Source organism: Leptosomus discolor, chromosome 5 (genome assembly GCF_034619465.1).
Source record: "Leptosomus discolor isolate bLepDis1 chromosome 5, bLepDis1.hap2, whole genome shotgun sequence".
In the NCBI taxonomy this organism is placed as follows: Eukaryota; Metazoa; Chordata; class Aves; order Leptosomiformes; family Leptosomidae; genus Leptosomus; species Leptosomus discolor.
The window spans coordinates 25,911,645-25,933,483 of NC_141395.1; the positions used below are offsets into that span (position 1 = coordinate 25,911,645).

Genomic DNA, 21,839 nt, shown 5'->3' on the forward strand with positions numbered 1-21,839 from the left:
GTAAAAGGATTCCTCACAGACTGAACTGACAATTAATGGGCTTACTCACAGCATTCACAAAGCACTGTTAAATTAATTGTTCTTCCCAGTGCCCTGCCTGTATCACTGTGCTGCTCACAAGAAATATTTTTCTAAACAGTTTGCTTACCCTGTTAAGAGTTACCTGAAGTGCACTGCATAGTTTCCTTGCTGAAATCTCTGACCACCATTTACCATTATGAACAATATAGCTCCATTACCTCTGACAGCTCCAACAATGTTCCAACCAAAGAAATCGTCATAATATTGTTTAACCCCTGTTTAGTGTTTGCCAGCTAGACAAGAAAAGCAAAATAATTTTCATTAGTTGGTTAAACTACTTTAGCCTTCATAATTCTAGTCAGTTCTACTCTGGAACATGTAGTCTTGCTGCACACTAATTGTTAATCTTGTTGACTAACTTTCACTGCTTACCTGACATGTTTTTCATGCTTTGTTGTAAGTGGGTTTTTTTTGTTTGGTTTTTATTTTATTTTTGTTTATTGAAAACATGATACTTCCCAATACCCACAATGATTCATGGAAGTCTGGAATCTTTCATAAGAACAGTAAGAGTTTTTGTTAAAATTAACAATTAGCAAAGCAGACTAGCTAGGTTAGATGAACAAAACTAGAAAACTTTTTTTTTTTTTTAAATGTTCTGGTAATGCAGTGACATCAAGATGCCAACAAGCAACAAACACCTGCCCTGACAGTTCTGGGCACACCTGAGAGGTAGTTTCAAAACAGTAAGAAAAGTGAAGGTCTTGGTTTTTCAAGCTAGAGTGTGCAAAAAAAAAAAAAAAAATTCAAACCCTTCATGCCTTCTACTTCTCCAGATATGGAAAGTACCAACTGTCACAGACTGCAGGCACTGCCCAGGGCTCTGGGGAGCAGGCACCCCCCCTGCCAAAATAGACAGCTGACTGCAGGAAAGACTGTTGCACCAGGTGGGAACTTCACAGATTTTAGAGGCTGAAGATTTTTAGAACAAAACAATTGGCATGAAAATGGATAGGGAATGACTCTTCACTGTGTTCACTAAAAGCAAAACAAGGAGGAATAACATTAAATTAATGGAAGTCACATGGCAGTTCTTCACACAATGTGCAGGGTGTTGTAAAAAGCAGAAGTTTGTCTTACTTCAAGAAATTCCTGAACAGATTCATATGTAGAAAATCCCTGGGGTGGTATTAAACACAGATATCATGCCTGGCCCTGAGCTGCAAATCACAGGAAACTGGTGGAGTACGAGAGAGAATGCTTGCCTCATCCCAGGCATTTGCTTTCAGCAGCTGAGAGAAAGGTCACTGGGTGAGACAGACCTTTCATCTGAGGCAGCCAAGATCTTCTTATGTTCCTATGAAAGAAGAGGACAAGAGTTTTCCTCATTTGTGGCCACAGAATTAAACAGCCATTTTCCCAGATATAGGGCAAACACATTCCTATACACTCCTAGCAGGCATCACAGCTACATTGCTGCTTACATATTCCAACTGCTGGGATGCAGACATGAATTTCTCAGGCTGTTAATTGCAAAGACAGCACGGAGGAGGACTGAGTTCCTTCTAATGTACTATCAGGAGTTCACTAATTATAGACCAGTTACACTTCCGCAGATCAATCAAGGACAGCAGGGTGGCACAATTTTCATGAAAATCAGAAACATTATATGTAAAGCTGAGACAGTTAAACAGCTGAAACTGATTTTTGTGAAATTGTTTTGGCATTTTCTAACCAGATCTGTCCAGATTACAGCTGCTGCATGCAAAAAAAAAAAAAAAAAAAAAAAAAAAAGCATTCAACAAGGCTTCAAAACCTCAGGCTGATCTCAGCAAGAAGGAAAATAATTTTATTATAAAGTAAGGATACTTAAAATGGAAAGTCTGATAGTACATATGGAACCACCTAATGCCATTTTTAGAATTACGTTTCAGAAGAGAGACCACTGTAAAGTGATTTGCCCAAGGGCATACCATGAGTCAGTGCTAGAACACAATACTGTTTTAATTACCATTTCATATGAAGCCTGTAATAACATGTTGAAGGTCAGAGGTTGACTTAATTTTTAGCAAAATGATTTGCTAAGTAGTTTTCAACATCTCATCATGTAACTGATAGCTACAGACAGGCTCAGCATCACTATTCCAGTGGGAAATACTTTTGATGGCAGGAACTGCTGTATGAACATTTCATTCTGCTTCAGGAAAGATAAGCTATTTGCAGGAGATGCAAAATGCTGTTTTCTAAAAGTATATCAAGCCTTGAAGTTATTATGAAGAACAGCTATGGAAAACTGAACAGACCAACAGAAGTTCAGAAAACACCTCCCTAGGGACAAAGTCCTCCCATCCAGCCCACAGGGCACATCTCCAGCAACTGTCAGAAATGAAGGCTTCACCAGCTGCCAACCAGAAAGGTTTCTCCTTCTACACGCTTCCATAACAAGGCTCCACTGCAGGTCTCACTTGAAGCAAACAAGATCTTTCTAATGAGGCATTTGATCAAAATAATTTAGTTGGTTTAAGGGAGTTCTGCCAAGAAAAGGAAGACAGCTGAAGGTAAAAAACTTTATTCCTTAGGTAATGTATCAACATGGTTTACTCCAGGAAAAAAAAAACTTTTCCAGTCAATTGCTTATGTAGACAGTAACCAAGAGTTATATTGTAACACAAATACATATCATAGTTCTCAGACTATTTTATGGCAGGCTTTCTTTCTGCTGACAGATGAACCGAACAAAATTCTAATCCTCCTGAGCCCTTGTATTATTGTTTTTGTATTGAAAGCATTAAAGCGAAAATTCTATTAATATAGGATTACCAAAAAAGATAAAAGTAATATTAACATCACAGTTTCTAGTTACTAAAGTGACTGAAAATTACCGTCAAAACTGCAGAATTCTTGGCTTCTGGGCTTTCTGTTGAAAACTGTACACTATTCTACTTCTCACTGAAGAACGTAGTGTGGCTGCACAAAAGCGTCCATGATCACAGCATTTTGTTGCCTTCCCAGTCTTCCTGTGAAGTCTGTGTGTTTGACCAGTAGATATTTGAACTCCTTTCTCCAGGCCTGCTGCCATCCCTTGTAAATACCAAAGAAAAAGGGAAAACAGACCACAAGCTCCAGGGCTATTTTTGTGCTTCAGAATTCACAGGAAGACCCAGAGGTCTCTCAGTAAGACTTGGACCCAAGGTACTACTGAATGCTTCACGATTAATGTCTCTAATGGATACTTATCCTTACAACTCCTCTGGAGCTTTGTCAAACAGGGACATCATTAATAAAAATCATTCAAGTGTAATTTTTGATAACATGACTAAACTAAGCATGAAGGAAAGCAGCAACACGTGTTCTCAAATTCTGTGTTAGATACAAATACTTAATGCCCTCACATCCAAAGAAAAGGGCTCTGATTTCCTAGGAAATCAGTCAGACTGCTTCCACAAATTGCCAAAGAGAATAGCAAAAAAACTCTTTACCTCAGGCTGCTAAAGCACTGCCTATTACCATCAGCCTGTTGAAGGCTCAAGGCTCTGCATTTTAGACAACAAAAACATCTTAAAGTCCTTACACAGTTGTGGATGCTATCTTGGTGATTCTCTAGTCCACTTGAAATAGTCGATACTAGAGACACAAAGATCATCTAATGCATCTACTGGGTGGATTTAACATAACCTGCACACAGCTTTGGGTACATAAAACCAGCAGCTCCCATACTGTGATTAGATTTAACACAATTCTTGTAGAACTGTACAGAGATGAGGCCCAACACGGGAAGAAATGCACAGTGTTCTTCTGTGTGCCAACTAGATTGTTTTGACCACAAGCATCCAACAAATATTATGAAAGTTTTATTCTGTCTCATGGCTCTCTGTATGGCTCAGTTTCCAGGACTCACGATTTCTAAAATTGATCAGCTTTTCAAGCTCAAAGGCAACTTCAGAACTCTAGGCAGCTGACAAAATATCTCCTAGGAAAGAAAACAACCTTAACTTGAGGAACAGATTGACCTTTGCTGTGTTGGGCAGGGGGATGGGGTGGCATAAACACCTCTCTAGTTCTCTGACTTCTTAATGAATGTTCACAAAGGGTATTAAGCAGTCATCTTTTTTAGGTCTAGTGAATCCAGATATCTCAGAGAGGCATTTGATCAACAACACAGTCTACCACAGAAACTGTGTTCAGACTATTGGAGCCTGTTTGCATCGCGTGGAAGAAGCCAAAACTGATCCTAAATTGATTTATTTACAGTGCTGACCTGGATGAATTCAAGCTTCATAAAATAGACTTGTAAGTCTGCATTTAATGGAATACTCCTATAGTAGAAGTGGACAGAGGTTTCATGCTGGCTTTTAAAAACCCATGAAGTCAGCAGAGATTCTTCCATTTAGTTTATTGAGCTTTGAGTCAAATACTACAAACAGTAGCCAAATAACAGTCTAGGTTTACAGACAAGAGCTCTTATTTGTTCAAGTCCCTGTATTAATTATTTAAGAAGTTACAAGCACATGAAATACAGGAAGAGCCAACAGGCTCAAATTCCTGTTGGCAATTGCAGGAAGAATTCAGATACCTTCCTCACTCTCACCATCATAGAAGACAAGAACAAAATCCCAGTTCCCACAAAAAAAAACCATGAAAACCTTCACTGAACTGCTCTGTAGAGAAACCCTTCCTGATGCCGAATCTGACAATGTGCTTATTTGTTTTATGATAGTACCTAGGGACCTCAAACAGATATCTAGGATTTAGTGTAATATGTACCATAAACGCACAGCAAAGTAGCCCGAGCCTAGGAAAATACACACCTATATTTGAAAAAATAAACAGTTCACTAAAATATCACTGTAAGACACATCTTAAGACATGTTTCCATACCTCAAAGATAAGAGTGTCTAATTCAAATATTGACTGTCAGTCTCAAAACAGAGGTATTGATACAAATGTTTCTGTTATGTTTCAAGCACATTTATAGAGTTCTGTAACTAAAAAGAAATCTAGACTTTCAGCTTAACCTGAAAGCATGACTGAATGCATGCAAAACAAAGAAGTCCATTCAAATATTTGTCACTGCAGTCATTTGGTGCTGTAGGTTGCAACCAGCGGTGTGAAGCTGCCTTGATAAAGCCAATATTCTAGTGATAAATTGTTTGAAACTCCCTCAGCAAGAGAGTTCAGTTACAGTGATTTATTTTAATTTAGATTTGTGTAGCAAGTACTTTGAGAACAGTGCCTAATAGACCATTAAAGTTTTCCCAGATAGTTGTAGCGCTTCAGCACCTTTATCCTTCAAGTGTCTTTGGGGTTTTTTGCTGCCTTTCAGCAAATTTGTCTCTTGCATTGGGATGTAAGCGACATATGGGCCACATGACTCCTTTGAGGATTACGCCCATTTTAAATAATAGCTTTTGGAGTCTCACTGTCATGCAGATTTTCAGAGAACCAAGGCAGATGTTAGCAGGAGGTCATCACATATTGCAATACACGAAACACAAAAAAGTTCTTTCCCTAATCTGTTTCTTATGTTCCTTTCTAGTGGACCCACCAAAACAATTTTCAGGTGACTTTTTGGTAAATTCCACACATTCATAGAGCTGGGGTTAACATTTTCACAAGTCAGAGATGCTTGCCTGTTCTGGATCGCTCCCTTCACTTGTAGTTTTATTTACAGTTGATTACTTCCCTAAGATAAAGAAACAGTCCTAACAGAGTTTGAAATTGCTACCTTCCAGCATGACTCTAAGCCCATCACGCAAAAACCCACAGAAAATAAATTAGCAGGTATAGCAAAATCCCTGTAAATCATTCATCAATATGGCAGAGCTGGTATAGAATATATTTAAGCCTTAACTAATACAGACCAAGAAAAGCACATTCGATTGGCAATTGAGAATTACAGGGCTGCTATTAGAATGTAGGAAATAAAAATGTTGGAGCGTGACAGAACTGTATCTTCAAGCCCCCACAAACCAAACATACACCAGCTGAATCCTGGAATCTGGAGATATATATATTTCTTAATAAAACTATCCACACAGCACAGACAACCAAATTCAGTTCTTCCTTCCCCCTCCCATGAGAGTTCTCACCGCTTTTCCATAAGTCAAGCAGGATTTAATTCAAGCTGGCTGCCCCGAGTAGTTTCCCCACAGTCAATTCACTTCTTTCAGGCTAGGAGGATATCAGAGCCAGAGAACCAGGACACCAGTTTAAGTGACAGTGGAACTGCTGCTGCTGTCTGTTAAGCCTCTCTGATGGAGGATTAGATTTGTTTTGGCACTGCATCTCAGAAGACTCTAAAGGGCATACAATAATCTAAGCTACAGACTGTCAAGCTCTTGTTAGGCTGAGTTTCTCACCAGTCCTGGAACAAGTATGACTCACCAGCAAACAGCACAAATACTTAAATGAATCTTCAGGACAGTACTGGGAATACATGCAGGCTGCACAGTTCTTTTCATGGGTTTGGGGTTTTAATCTTCCTACTGTATGTCTGTGCAGATGAACTGTTGTCTTCATTTGCCAAATACATGTAAAAGTATATCACCAGTCTGTTTTCCCAACAAGTTAGCAATGACACAACATAATGTAATAGCGATGGCTGCTACACAAAAGTAATATGGTATTCTACTACTGTTTGTATCAAACTGGAAATCTCTGAAATCAGCCTGTTCAACTGAGCCACTGATGTTGGGGAGACAAAACATACTGCGAAACAGAACACTTTCTCTCATGCCAGTGGCTGTCAAGTCTAGTTCTGCACTTCAATGAATTGGCTGAAACATCCCTTACACCAAAAGGAGAAAAGAAATTTGGCAGTGGGAAACAATCACTACGTGTGGAAACTCGCTTAGACTCATTATTAGTGCTGTGGTGGTTATCACCATGGTCAGAGATGTAAAAGAAAAACATGAAAAATTGCCATGAAAAGCAAAACTAGAAAAACTTTGAAATCTAATACTCCATTTTACATATTGCAAAATATAAACTTGGTTACAGCTTGGGTGCATTAAAAACTCCTCAAATCTTAAATATTTTATTTGCTCTTAACTTCCTGAAAATAACTAAGAGTAGCATCTACTTAATTCTAATTGAAAACATAATTCTTTGTATCCTATTAACTCAAGGCAATAGTGCCCCAAGTGACATTTCATTATACAATATAGTCTTGTAGCTTTGTAAAAAACCCAACAGACTAATTGCTTTGCCCAATACTGAGGATAGACACTTGTAAACAAGAGTCACACTTGTGATACCAACATTTCTCCCAGAGGGCACGGGGGGCGGGGGGAATAGGAAGAGTAATTTACATTTTCATTTTCTAACCATTCTGAAGCTGCTAATTGTCAGAAATTGTAACATCAACATAAACCTGAATTTACATCTTTTGCAAGCTACTCATCACACTTTTCTGCACAAACCACCTCAATACCCAGGTAGATCTTTTTTCTTGTTTTGAAAAGGATTTCCCAGTTCTCGCACACCCCCTTTCCTTATAACCACTTCTGCTGATGTTCAGATAAAAAAAACAAAACAAACATTTGCTAATCCTGCACGACATTCTCCTGGAAGCCTGTGTTCTCTTGCTTCCCAGAGGTATATCACGCTTTCTAGGTTATCCATGAGTGAAGTAACTTAAAAGCACAGATTTGGAAATAACAGCATGCAGACAGGCTGCCAGGCTTCATTAAATCTAAGATCTATTACAGGGCACGATAATGGTTACGTTCTCATTTATTTTTTCCATAAACTCTATGTGTCAGAACCCATTCGATATATTCTTGAAGAGTTCTAACATACAGGCTTATAATTGTAACAGTGATAAAAATGACTAGTAAAAATAAAGATGGTAATTGAAGTATAAGCAACTTGCTGATTTTAGATAATATTTAGCAGTCACTGAACAGAAGCAAATGCCACAGCCTCAGTACTGAATCAAATATTTACATTAATAAGTTTATTTATGTAATACACAAGTCACATATACACAGCTGTTTTGCTAACTGAATGTATGATAATCAAATGTAGTATCCATGATAAAGGCTTAAACAAAATTCGCTTTACACACGGTACTATTAAAAAGAAGGGCTGAAAAAAGCCTATTCAGAGAAGGTCTCATTTTGTTTAATTTGCATTTGGCTACCCTTTGTAGCATACACTGCCAGATTTGTATCGTATGCTAATAAATCCAACATTCAACATCCAAGATTGTCAAGAATCAAAAGTAATTCAGAAACAAATGGTTACACAAGTTTCAATAATTTATAAAGAAACAATTTAAGTAGTACTGGGTCACTTCAGATGTCTGAAAAAGTAGCAGCTGAAAATTTAGAGTTATTTTTAAAGTTAATTCAAACTAAATCACTCTGCAGAATCAGTTACACAGGCACCTTGCAGAAATAGAAATTAAAAGCTAATTATTTTCATGGAAAAAGTTTTCAGAAGCTTTTCACAGAAGAGAAAAGTTGTCTTTAATATGCTGCTAGACCAGGTGATATTGCCAGAGATAGGACCAACTTTCTTCCTTAGAAGAAAACTTCTAATCAAAAGATGATGCCAGATATACATACACATAGAGTAAGAATATGAAGAAATATTTGCTCCTAAATGTTTCTATTGGAAGATATCTGATAACTAATACAAGGTATAAAAATAATCAGTAGACCTTTTCACTCACTCTCAGCTTCATTGCACTCACTTACTAATATTCCACTTGGCAAAGATTTTCCTACCTGGAATGCAAAATGTTCCTGCATATGCTGAAATTTAAAAATGGCAATAAATTTTTAACAACCCTGACTGCACAACAAACCAGAGTATGATTCTATTAACAGACATTATTCATATGAAGATTCACATTCTTATTCCCACCAAACAGCTGTTTCAAACTATGAAATGGTTATGCACAATACTCTAAATACATCGCTCTAAGTATATAATAAGTAAAAATAATAATGTAATAACAACTTCAAGAAGTACTCGAGAATACAATTACTGTCGTTCCTATGGAAGACAAGTTTGATTTATGCAATATTTCATAGCCTTTATAAACCACTGTTAGTTCAGCTTTATAATGCATTTCATTCATCTCAAGCTATCTTGATTCTAAAAGTGATCTCCACCTATTTAGACAAACCAATGTGACAGGATTTTCCCCTTCCAACAGGCATTAACATCTCTTTTTGTCATAGCACAGACATGTCAACATGTATGTAATACACCAACAATGGCTCTACATCAAATATTAATTGCCTTTGAATCAACATAAAGAGCTTTCAGGGACAAAGTCTGCCTCTAACTACACTTCCACAAACATGAGATTCAACAGTATTTTAAGAGAGAGGTCTATTTCCCTATTACATGCTTGAAGGAGACTCCATTTCTCTCTCTTGGGCAAAGAGAGTTGCTGTTCTGGGGGCTTGCCGCCCTCCACCACCCTCTTCCCCCACCATTTTTTGGCTTCACACGCATTCTCCCTCCATGCTCAGCTGTATGCATCTGCCTTCAACAGCACCATTTCCAGTTTTCCCCGCTTTCTTTAATTCAAGTTCCCTACTTGTGGCTCCCTCTACTCTCCTGCCTTTCCAGCTCAGTTTACTCTCCAAATTTCACTTCATGTTCACATCTAGTGTTCTCTTCCTGCCCTCTTTGTCCATCCACGGGTATTTGCAAGTCTCCTATATTTTAGAATAGCATAAAGTTGTATATGCATCATCTCCTCTAAAATAAAATTCCTTTTGCATATGCCACAGGCATTTATCCCATGGAGAGCACTAAGAGAAGGTAGTGATTTTTAAAGTCAGCAAGCTCAGGAGTGTCTCAGTTTTCCCCCATGAACTTATTCTTACAGGCAAGTTTTCAAAAATAAAAAAAATAATCTTCCTACTAAGATCTACTACATGAGAAGAGTCTACACAAGCTTTAAAGACCATGAAGCTGATGTTTTAGCCACAAGATCCCCCACATTTACAGAACAGATACATGTTTTGTTGAGAACAAAAGTATGTATTTTATGTTAAGCACTTCTAAAAAAAACCATCACTAACAAGTACTGTGCCACTTACTTGCTTGGATTAAGTATCTTTAGAGGAGTCTACTAAGTTACAAAAGAAATTAAAGCAATACAAAAGTAACCTTACTTTTTCATCATCATCAGAAAAAGGGGCACCTCCAGGATTCTTATTTATTGCTTGGGCAACACCGATAACCTCTCCATCACTGTTTCTTATGGGCATGCACAAGAGTGACTTTGTCTTGTATCCAGTCAGCTTGTCAATCTCATCATTAAAGCGGCGATCCTTCAAAAGAAAAGAAGAAAACGTTAGCATGCATGTCACACATCTAAGCTTTCTTCAGGCAGCATTCTCAATGTCTTACATAGTGTTATATTGTTGCTTCTTTGTTATTACCCCATTCTTTATTAGCTGTTTTTCCTCTGTTAAGATACCAAGGAAAACAGTTCTCAGAGGATCAGTACAAGGTTTAGTGAATACAATTATGTAAAGGTAAAGTCCCGCATTTGTACCTCAAGTAGAAGAACGACCTACCTAAAGGATCACTACCAAAGCAGCTACCAGAACATGGAAAATGAAGACCAATTAAACACGAGGAACATAAATATGAGAAAAAAATGAGACCAACTCCATAACACGCTTTAGGCCTTGACAAAGCACAAGCTCCTTACACTCATGGCTCAGCACCATGACTGTGCCTTCTTTGATGGCTCTAGGGCTACCTGTAAGCAGAGGGTCTTGCACAGCTCCATAGGCCTTGGCACTGGCCATAGGTAGTCAGAGCTACCTTGCCCATGGCTTTCACAGGTTTCGCCACAGATAAGGCAACTATCAGTGGCTAAAGCTGTGGTGTGGTTCCTACCTACTACATGTTCACAGATAGTTTTCACCTTCTTCAATCTTACACAATACCGCTTGCTTCACTATCTCTCTATATTGCTGCCAATAAACTTTCCTACCAGTGAAGCTGGTAAGGCAACCACAAGGCCCTTGCAGGTACTGGTGAGGGCCCTAAGCTCCTCTGTGCATGCACCATAGCTCCTCCAAGGCACACACTAATAAAAGTTTGCAGTTCACCAGACATATGTCTTCATAGGGTGTGCATGAAGCATGTAGATGTTGGGATTTGTATCAAAGGATAACAAGCTGCAAGGAGTGCTGTGTCACCTTAACTGAGAATGCAGAGAAGGAGAATGAGCCACACTGACCTGGTATGTACTAATTTCTAGACTGTTCCTGGCTGGGAAGGCACTGTGTTCACCCCATAGTGGAGCAAGGGTGTCCATTAGCATAGACAGTTGCAGAATTAAGACTTTAATGTAAAATAGGGAGCATAACAGCATGACACTATATATTTGTCTTAAGTTTTTATTTGTTTTTCTGAAGTTTATGCCAGTTCAATCTGATTAGTGACGGAGGTGTGCTTACGTAGAAGTTGCTCTACTGATCTGTACTTACTCTTCACTGCTTGGTATCTGCACCAAACAAGAGAGCTTCTGAATTTTCTTGTGCATCATAAGTTACAGCTTATAGAACCTTATAACTAGTACATGAGAAACACCAGGAAGACTCAATTTCAGACAGAAATGCTGTATGAAGTTGTGGTGCATTAAACTTTTGTTTGTCAAGTTGCTATACTCAAACTACATAAACTACGAAACAAAAAGATTTCGTGAAGACTGTCTCACAATACTAATGTCCAACTAAATCCTTGTGAAGCAGGCTGAAAAATGTATCTGCAAGTATCTAGGTAGTCTGAAAGTTCCTAAAATGTAGTATACTTCAAAGAGTATTTTTTCATTAATCTGTAGTGCTCCAAGGGGCAAATTTAATAACACAACTCATTAGTGTTAACAGAACAAAGCAACTGAATCCCCACAATAAATGTTTACCCTTAAGCTTTACATGGCAAGTAGCAATCATTTATTCAAGAATTTTGCAAGTATAATTCCTTGTAGTTTTGTTTATTTTCAAATTTTGCTGGCAAGAATTGTATCTACTGTCATCATCAATAAGCTTTTTAAATTGTTACTACACAGAATTTTTTTAGGCATGATTATTTCATATGCTTTTATATCAACTTGCATTTATGTTTTTTGAACAACGTAAATGTATAATTACCTATGAAGATTTTATTTTAATTAATGCTTATACAAAATCTCTAAATCATGACTGAATAAGCTTGCAGTGTAATCCTATTGATCATAAAGCACATACTTTCTCAAATACAGAGCACACACTGTGAGCGTAAGATCCCTCTTAATGATAGAATGACAGAAATCAACCTCTTACAACCAAATACTAAAAATGTTTATAACATACCATGTTGAAAAGATACTAATAACAAGATGCTCTTTGAAGTAACAGCAGAAGTATTTTGTTATTTTAATTTTTTCTAAGGCAATGAATGTACCTAAGGTTACACATTTATTGAGGGATGTACATAAGAAATAAATGTTGGCATCACATTCAAAGACCACTTCACTTTTCAACACAAAATCCAAATCTTTTATTAAAACTAGAATTGCTTCATAGTTCTTACCATTCCTATTCTATGTGGGGTCACAGTGCTGCACATAGAGGATATTTCTACCCCCAAAGCTATTTGGGTACTAAAGTCTTAGGAGTAGTACTACTAATCCCAATGCATCAAAAAATTGGCTTCAGTTGCCTTTAGACAGTTCTTACTTCAGATTTGAATCACAGCTTAGGGGCACGACTGATGTAACACATTGTAACGGGTCTGCATGTATGTGGCAAGGTTTTGGTAGCAGGGAGGTTACAGGGGTGGCTTCTGTAAGAAGCTGCTAGAAGTTTCCCCTATGTCAGATATAGCCAATACCAGCCGGCTTTAAGATGGACCCGCTGCTGGCCAAGGCCGAGCCAAGCAGCGACAGTGGTTTCGCCTCTGTGATAACGTATTTAAGAAAAGGAAAAAGTTGTCGGGCAGCAGTAATTGCAGCGAGTGAGAGGAATGAGAATATCTGAGAGAAACCTCCTGCAGACACCAAGGTCAGTGAAGAAGGAAGGGGAGGAGATGCTCCAGGCGCCGGAGCAGCGATTCCCCTGCAGCCTGTGGTGAAGACCAAGGTGAGGCAGGCTGTCCCCCTGCAGCCCGTGGGCGGTGGAGCAGATGACGGCCTACACCCCGTGGAGGGCCCCCACGCCGGAGTAGGTGGATACCTGAAGGAAGCTGTGACCCCGTGGGAAGCCTGCACCGGAGCAGGCTACTGGCAGGACCTGTGGCCCGTGGAGAGAGAGAAGCCCACGCTGGAGCAGGTTTGCTGCCAGAGACCCCATGAGGGGGGCTCACGCTGGAGCAGTTGGTTCCTGAAGGACTGCACACCATGGAGGAGACCCACGCTGGAGCAGTTCATGAAGAACTGAACCTGTGGGAAGACTCATGCTGGAGAAGTCATGGAGGACTTTCTCCCGTGAGAGGGACGCCACATTGGAGCAGGGGAAACGTGTGAGGAGTCCTCCCCCTGAGGAGGAAGGAGCGGCAGGAAACAATGGAGTGATGAACTGACCACAACTCCCATTCCCTGTTGCCCCCCGGCACCGCTTGGAGCGGGGGGAGGGAGAGAAATTGGGATCAAAGTTAAGCCCAGGAAAGAAGGGAGGGGTGGGGGAAAGGTGTTTTAAGATTTGGTTTTATTTCTCATTACTCCTCTCTCAGTTAATTGGTAATAAATTACATTTTTCTGAAGTCGAGTCTGTTTTGCCTGTGATGGTATTGTTGAGTGATCTCCTTGTCCTTATCTCAACCCCACAAGCCTGTTATATTTTTTTTTTCCTCTCCCCTGTCCAGTTGAGGAGGGGGAGTGATAGAGTGGCTTTGGTGGGTACCTGGCATCTGGCCAGGGTTAACCCACCTCACACATTTTACACTAAAGCATGAGAAGTAGTGTCTCATGTCTCAGTGAAAACCCAGGTGCTTCAATACTTGTAGGAATTTCAGAATACAATTCACTGTACGTGATTATAAACTACTATCTTCAAATACATAATTAGTAGTGCAAAAAATAGACACAGGGTGACAATATTACATCTTGAGATCAAATTAAATTTGATCAGCATTTAAAAAGTTATGCCATCACTTTATAGAACACTTCTACTGAATGACACCCAGCAAAGACTGATACCCAGCGTTAGTAACATGATCATACACACATGCCTATGCTAGATCATGCTGCCACTTCACATCCACATTCTGCAGATGCTCATGATTTCTCTGTCAAGTAGATGGAGACTTTTTGGCCCCACTTCTGGCTGCTGCACTTCAAATGTAATCAGTCTTTATTTGATGTACTACATGGACTAGTATTTCAATGGGGTGCAAATGCTTTTTCAAAGAAATATAATAAAACATCAGGTTTCTCTGGAAAACTAAGTACAGGAATGTCCCCATTTTAAAAAAAGCTCCTCCCCGTGCCAATATATTTCACAGCATATAGCTTAGCTAAAGACATGACTCAAGGAGTACACTGTTTGGATTTGCAGTTTGTTTAATCTTCCTCTGCAGAAAACACACAGCAAGTTACCTCTGGAGAAAGACTGCTGTATCTACAAACAGAAGTGTTTAAAAGAGGTATTAAATATCTTTTCAAACAACTTTCTATGCTTACCAGAATAGTAAGAGGAGCTTACAGTACTTTAGTCATTAAACAGTCTGAAGTTCTGAAATATACTAACAAACGTAGTAAGGAAACTACTAAGAACAAAATTCAAATCTTAGCAGAAAATTACTTTCAATATAGACTGATAAAAATTGAAGGGAACTGAAATAAATATGGGTCATTTGTTTACATGGCAGTGCGCAGAAATCCATTCTCTGGAACAGCACAACTCAAACTGCAGATCACAAAGTGACTCAAAGGAGGCCAAAGTTCATCAGAAGAGGTAGTGCTAATCTACCATCAGAATCCATCAGAAGAGGTAGTATCTTTGTTCATCCTGGTAGAGAATAGTCTTCAGCAGCTCCTCTATCAGCCAGGGAGGGAATTGCTGCTATTTACTGGCAGCAGCTCCGTTCCTCCAGGGTGAAGTTAGCATTTATGCTGCAGACAATAGTTGCAGCCAGTTCTGACTCCCCTAATATGAGGGAACTGAGCTGTTCTACAGAAATAAGCACAAGTTTCGTTTTCAAAAGTTTAGACAATATCAGTTGTGAAATAATGTCCATGGTTGTCTCGGGTGACGAAAACAATCCATGCAGTCCTTAATCTAAGATAAGATTTGATTGTGATGAGGAAGAGATAATTCATTAAGTCTTTGCTGATGCTAAAAACTGACAGATTTTTTTTTCTTGGCAATTTTATTTCTATTTTTATTTCCATGTTGTGAATTGCAGATGCTATAGACTGTTCTAGCCACCTCAAGAGACATAATTTAGTAATGCTCTACACTCACTCGTCAGGAAGATTAACACGTACATTTGTCTATTTTATTACTTGTTGCAAGTTTTCATACCTTTCAACCACAAGGAATTAATACCAATTGTGGTATTCATATACAGTTTATAACACTTCTGCCACAGAATATCAAGCTCTTGGTTCTTGTTTTAGTATACTATTTTCTCTTGTTTTGTTTTAATTCTATAATTTCATTAGGAGTTGAAGTTCTTCCTTAGGCCTATTTCTGCCTCTGGAGTGTATTAAACAGTCTTTGCTCCCATAAAGACCAGATTACTAATATGCAGTCTTTAATAAGGCTTTGATGAGATTCCCTTGAATTATTTGTGCCCAACAACTTCCTTAGGAGAATCAGAACCCCCATAATGAATGGTTTTTAATAATGGCATCAAGGACCCATAGCTGCCTGATCTTGTGATCTTTCCACATGATTCTAAACACTTTATATCAACTTCAATAGAAGCCTAGAAAGAGATGGCTCTTCTACAACAGAAGTGCAATTATCACACAGTACGCTTCACCAATGAATAAGTTAAACATTATTTCTTCAACTACTTCTTGGTAACATCTGAACTACTATTTAGAATTAGCTATTGTTGCTGAAGTATTGATAATACGCTTTGTGTTACTGAAGTGACAATCCCTGCTCTACTAATTTTTTTTCAAAGCAAAACAGAGTACATGGGGAAACACTGAAATGATAACATGACATGACTAGTAATGTTGTTGTTGCTTTACATCTTGTGGACCTTATAAAAGAAGTAAGCACTCAAGGGGGAGTTTTAGTGAAAAAGGACAGCTGTTGGACAGACCAAAAGTGAGTCAACTTATCTGAACACTCTCAATTAAAAGAGATACATTGTTGTAAGACAAAACAGAGGTCCGGGATAAAAATTAAGATGTATTAATGTTCATCTGAAAGTTTCTTTTGTTTAGGTAAAAAGATTCACTGTAGTAGGTATTTTAATCTGATTGCAATTTACAATCCTGTGTCTCACGCACTCATTGCCTTTTCAGTGGGTGTCAAGATAAACACACAAAGGGCTTTTTGACCTGCAGTGGATGACTGCACACAGGACAGGGGCTTGTGAAGCTGTCTGAATTGGATATACACAGTACAGCTGCCAGTGTTCAGAACAGATTTAATGATGAGCCATCAATCCTGTGTTCTTTAATAGATGCTACAGAGAACCAGAGATCCAGGAGGGATTAGAAATCTGGAAAGTGTTTTTTAAAGTATAACTCACTCCTGCTATATTGCTTCTCCTTTCAAGTGGATTTTGGAATTTTCCCACTTCTATCTCTTGCTGGAACCTCTACACTAAGAGAAAGAAAGCATCGGGATGCTGGAGCAATCAGCCAGCCTTAGCCCCACAAGCATGCCGTTCAACAGAGACACAACAACACGTTTTGGTCTTCCTGTCATCTGATATCAGATTATCCACTTATGCTAGCGAACTGGACGACCTTTTGCAGAAGGGTATTACACCTCTGGAGCAGAGACTAAAGGTATGGTAACACACTATAGGGAAGTTAATGCATTTATTTGGAAAAAGGAGACGCTTTTGAGGAAAACCTCAACAAGAACTTGGTAAAAATTGAAACTCAAAATATTAACCATGCTGATAAGCTTCAATCCCATAAGATACTTATTATCTTGACGTACCTGAGGCTTCAGGCAATTTGAATCAGGACCTAACCAAATAATGCCCATCTCCTGTATGTCAAGTCCTCTGGATCAATCTCTGTACTCATAAAATTAGTCTGTAAACCTGACTATGAGACCCATACAGATATTGGGCGAGGACTGAAAAAAGTCAGATCAGCTATATTATTGATAAACGTGGCAAACAAGACGGAAGTCCATTACAGCCCAGTCCTCTTTTCTTTGATGCCAATAGCAAATTGACCATGGATCTGAGATCACCAAATAACAATCATTGATCATGATTAAACCTGAACACCTACACTTCGAGAAGGCCTACAAAGTCAGCCATGCTGACAGAAAGAATAGGTAAAACCTCATTTAAAAGTCACTATTTCTATCATCTACTAAAAGAATCTACATATTTCCAACTAAAAAAATACCTCTTCTCAAAAAATTCTAAGGATACCCACTGTTCCACAGAAGGCCACAGAGGGTCTCTGAAACTCCCATGAAGCAGTCAAAACAAGTATTTTGTTCTTGTTTTATCTTACTTAAATCTCCATTTCTTCTTTTCAAGACATTTAAAGTAACAGAATAGGTTACGTTAGAAATTAAAATAATTTTAAACTTCTGAGCAAAGTTTCACCAACTGCATGTCAGTGTTGATTTTCAGTTTAAGTAGGTGGTTCACAAATTGTTAGTAAAGGTATAGGTTTGGTTGTTTTGTTTTTTAAACATAGGATAGCTCTTCGAAGTTGGAAAGAAAATACATCCTTTTATATCCTTATCAAAGCTAGCACAACTTGTGTGAATATTATCATCATGAGTTAGAAAAAGTATAATCCTAAACCAAGTTAGCTAAGAGTCAAATAATGTAATAGAGGATGAAAGAAACCCATCTGAACACATTTCCAGGAATTAAGTCCTCGTGACAAAGATGCTGTTTTCCTTCTCCAAAGTCTAAGGAGGAAGTGTTTAATCTAGTGAAATGGAGTGACTCTGCCAAAGCTGAAAGCTACAAGGAAAACAAGGATTTTTTTTACGATTTGAAAATACTTCTTTTTAATCACACAGAACACAACACCACAAGAGATGCTCAATTAACAGGCCTGGCCTACTATATTTTACAGTTCACTGTATAGGTTTTTTTCCTTAGAAAGGGTTGAAGAACAACAAAAAAAAACCAACAAGAAACTTGCAGCAAGATTTCTTTTAATATACGGTATTTAAATTTGCTAAGTTGTATCAAATATAAGTAAGGAGTAGTGTGTTTGACAGCACTGTTAACCTATAACCAAAATGCATGGGATAGAAAAATTTGATTTAATGTACTTTCGACTGACTTTATAGGAAGCCATCCTGCATTTACATTTACAGAAGCAAAGAAACTGAAGTTGGAAGATAACTATTCAATTTCTTAAGCATGCTTCGTGTGAGTATATAATACATAAACTTTTACAGAAAACAAAAAGAGCAATCCAAACGCAGCAAGTTATCTAGACTCTCTAGACTCAAACCATAACATTAAAAAAGCTAAATACAAATTAAAAAATGAAGGCATCCAGTCTGTTCTAGATACTTTTCTCTAAAAATCACATATGGTGTAAGCTACATTGTGCATAAACAGGAAACAGAAACCAAGTAACAAACCACTACAAAAGACATGGTAAAACCCTTGTAGCGAAGAAACTCGCACACAAAAATCAAGTACCAAAGCAATCTCTGAAGAGACTTCCATGTAAGGATTGCTGCAGCTATTTCTGTCGTCTCCTCCAAACCCCCTAAAGCCCCTGAGACAAAGGCAGCAGGAGAAAAAACTAGTACCAATCACTAGCATCTCTAACCTAATTCTCCCAAGTAAATAAGCACACAGTCCAGTTATACTGTGACTTTATATAGAACAGCAATATTTCTTATAAGATAAAATGAATAAAACTGATAAGAATGTGCAAAACAGCTCAGCCAACTCTATTCCTTCACTCCCCAAACAATTATTTAAAAAAAGTAGGGAACAAATTCTGAATTTCCAGATTTAAAACTAAAAAAGTCCATATACAGCTTGAACTAAAACATAGCTTACTTTGGAAAAACAAAACAAAACAGTGTTCATTTGCAATGATGCACTACTAAAGTTTTTTCAGGTTTGTGGTGGTTTTTTTTTTTTTAGTTTGATTGATAGGAGTATGTATATCACTTATGTCCTTTCCTGCCCATTGTTTCATTTATTAATTAGACAATGGACATAAATAGCAATGGACATTGTCTACTTATGACTGGCACAAAATTAATGGGAAAAAATAGTATAGGTACTCTAAGAGAGGAGTAAATAAATTTATAAGCACTAGAAAGTTTGCAGATGTGACTGTCAAGCTAATACGCATAATTACATTTTATCCTTCATAGTCTGAGCTGACCAACAGCAAGGATCAAAAAAAAAAAAATCCTCTGTAGGACAATATTACCAATACCCAGCACATAAGGTTTGTGTTTTCTTCCTTTGAAACAAACTCCTGTTAGAGCACCAATAGCACAACAGTAAATCAAGTTGTCTTACGTATGGCAGCTTGCGTGCACTTCTGCTCTGCTTGTATCATTATTAAAGAAAAAAATGTTTAAAAAGAAAAATATTTTTCCTCTAATTTAAAGATCACACCTACTACTCTTTGCTCCACTACAGTAGCTCTCTGTGCCCTTCCGTACTAGTTCCCAGCAGGACATCAGGTCCAGTCGCAACCAGGTCCATGTTCCAACCTTGCTTTGAGCCAGGCCCTAGTGCTGATCTCCTAAATATTCATGATTATTTATATAAAATATATACACATACAGGGTGGCTTTAAAAAGCTGATATCCCTCTGAGCAAAGAAACCAACAAGACTCCTGGGTATTTCAACAGCAGTCTGTGTATGGGTTTAAGCCTAACACCTGCAGGTGATTACTCAGGTGAGCACCACACGGCTCCAAGTGTTACAGAAAAAGCGTACGATTCTTTAATAATAAATTGAAAATATCTTAGTACTACTACTGCTTTGTCACAATAACTAAGCCACACTAATTTTCAGATGCGTACTGTAAAGACTTTAAGTTGAGGCTGCACACAGTTGGTTAACCTGTTAACACACAACTCTGCTAAGCCATTAGCTCAAGTTGTTTGTTTCATAGTTTGTCTATACAGTTGTTTTAGACAAGTAAAACAAATTAAATTGCATAATGGCATATATAGGCTTATTAACCTTGTTATTCTACAGAAAAACTACACAATAGCATACAACTGTAAGTAACCAAAATTAATTACCCATTTCTTTCAAAAAATTGAAAACAAATCAAACCAAACAGCAAAATCATTTACCTAGCAAAACTACAGCTTTATTCACTCTTGTGCTTATAACAGGATCTTAGCTAAAATTTGAAGAGCTTCATCCTGCACAGTCACTAACACCCTCTCATCAAATACATGTACTTCCTTCGCACAAGAAAGTTACAGGCCCCAGAGGCATCAGTTTCACGCCTGTTCCACAATGAAGTTTTACAAGTGTCTGATGGAAAACACCTGAAAAAGTCTGTCTTCTTCAGGCAGTTGGACTGGCTGAGCAATAAACCAGTTAAACTCTGTCAGCTTAACAAAAGATGGTCTTACAGGGGAACAGGAAAACTATCCCAGCTCTCCAAAGGGCTCTTCCTGCTCGAGGTCTGCAGGACCAAGATCCCAGGGGCCTACTGCAGGAGGGAGAGCTGGGGAGCCAGGCCTTACAGCTGCTCCTTCTGAGAGGCCAAAGGCACCAAGGTACCGAGTAGTTGCTCTGTAAGGCAACTGAGAAATTAAACCAGCTAGATTCTTTTTTGTTTTAATGAACCACCCCCCCCAAATTACTAACCTGTTAATGCCCTGAAGCCCTCCATGCTTGTGTCTGCCTGGAAGCCTGCACACATCCTGAGCACACCAACACTGAAACAAGGCAGCACAACAACCCTCAGTGCGGACTTTAAGCGTGCTAGCCCCACAAAATGGCTGACACCCAACGGCCCCAGTGGGAAGCAGATACACATAAACATTCTCCCCAGCTCTTTGCTGCTCCTCCACAGTGACTTGCAGCAAACAAGCCCCACCTGGGCACCCTGCACCCAGCTCCACCAGCCCAGAACCTGTTCACCTCCAGCTCAGAAGGCAGGCGCTGCCAGCACACCTGGGGCAGCAAACAGCTGCTGTGCATCCGTGGAGTAATGACCGGGCAGCTCTGGAGGACAGGCCACTGCCTGCCTGGTTGGCGAGGTAACCTCGCCCGCCCCACACAAGCCTGGAGAGGAAAGTGTGTTCCCTCACAATGCCTGTGGGCTGTCACCAGCGGCATACACCGCACTGTGCAGCCCTGTCTGTCCTGGTGATCCACCTGAGCAGCAGCATGGCGACAACAAACTGCCCTTGGGTGGCTTTGGACACGTGCCCTTCTACACTGCCTTAGCGTCTACCAGGAGCTCCTCCCAGGTGACAGCAGCCGTGGTGGATGTTTTACATGTCAATGAGAAACCGTTCCCTAAGAAGAAGACTTATGGAGTAAGGCAGGTGACAGGAGGTGAGGAGACCTCGTCAGCTGCTGCCATGAGGGTTCTTCGCTGTGGAGACCCAGGAGGGTGCTGCCTGCTGCAGGGAGATCCCTCTCCCACTGCGACACCAAAGGTGTGTTCACATCCACCAGGCTCCAGCTTTGGGGATAGTTACAACATCCCTTTACCAATTTACTGACTTGT

At 39.1% G+C, this 21,839-nt stretch overlaps 1 protein-coding gene across 1 annotated transcript in view; it reads right to left on the reverse strand.

The window, feature by feature from the left end:
- Positions 1–21,839, reverse strand: part of PDE11A (phosphodiesterase 11A) — a 135,318-nt gene that overhangs the window by 107,671 nt on the left and 5,808 nt on the right. The window contains exon 2 of the mRNA XM_086465969.1: positions 10,161–10,319. Coding sequence (XP_086322095.1) covers positions 10,161–10,319 — 159 coding nt within the window. The remainder of the gene's footprint in view (positions 1–10,160; positions 10,320–21,839) is intronic.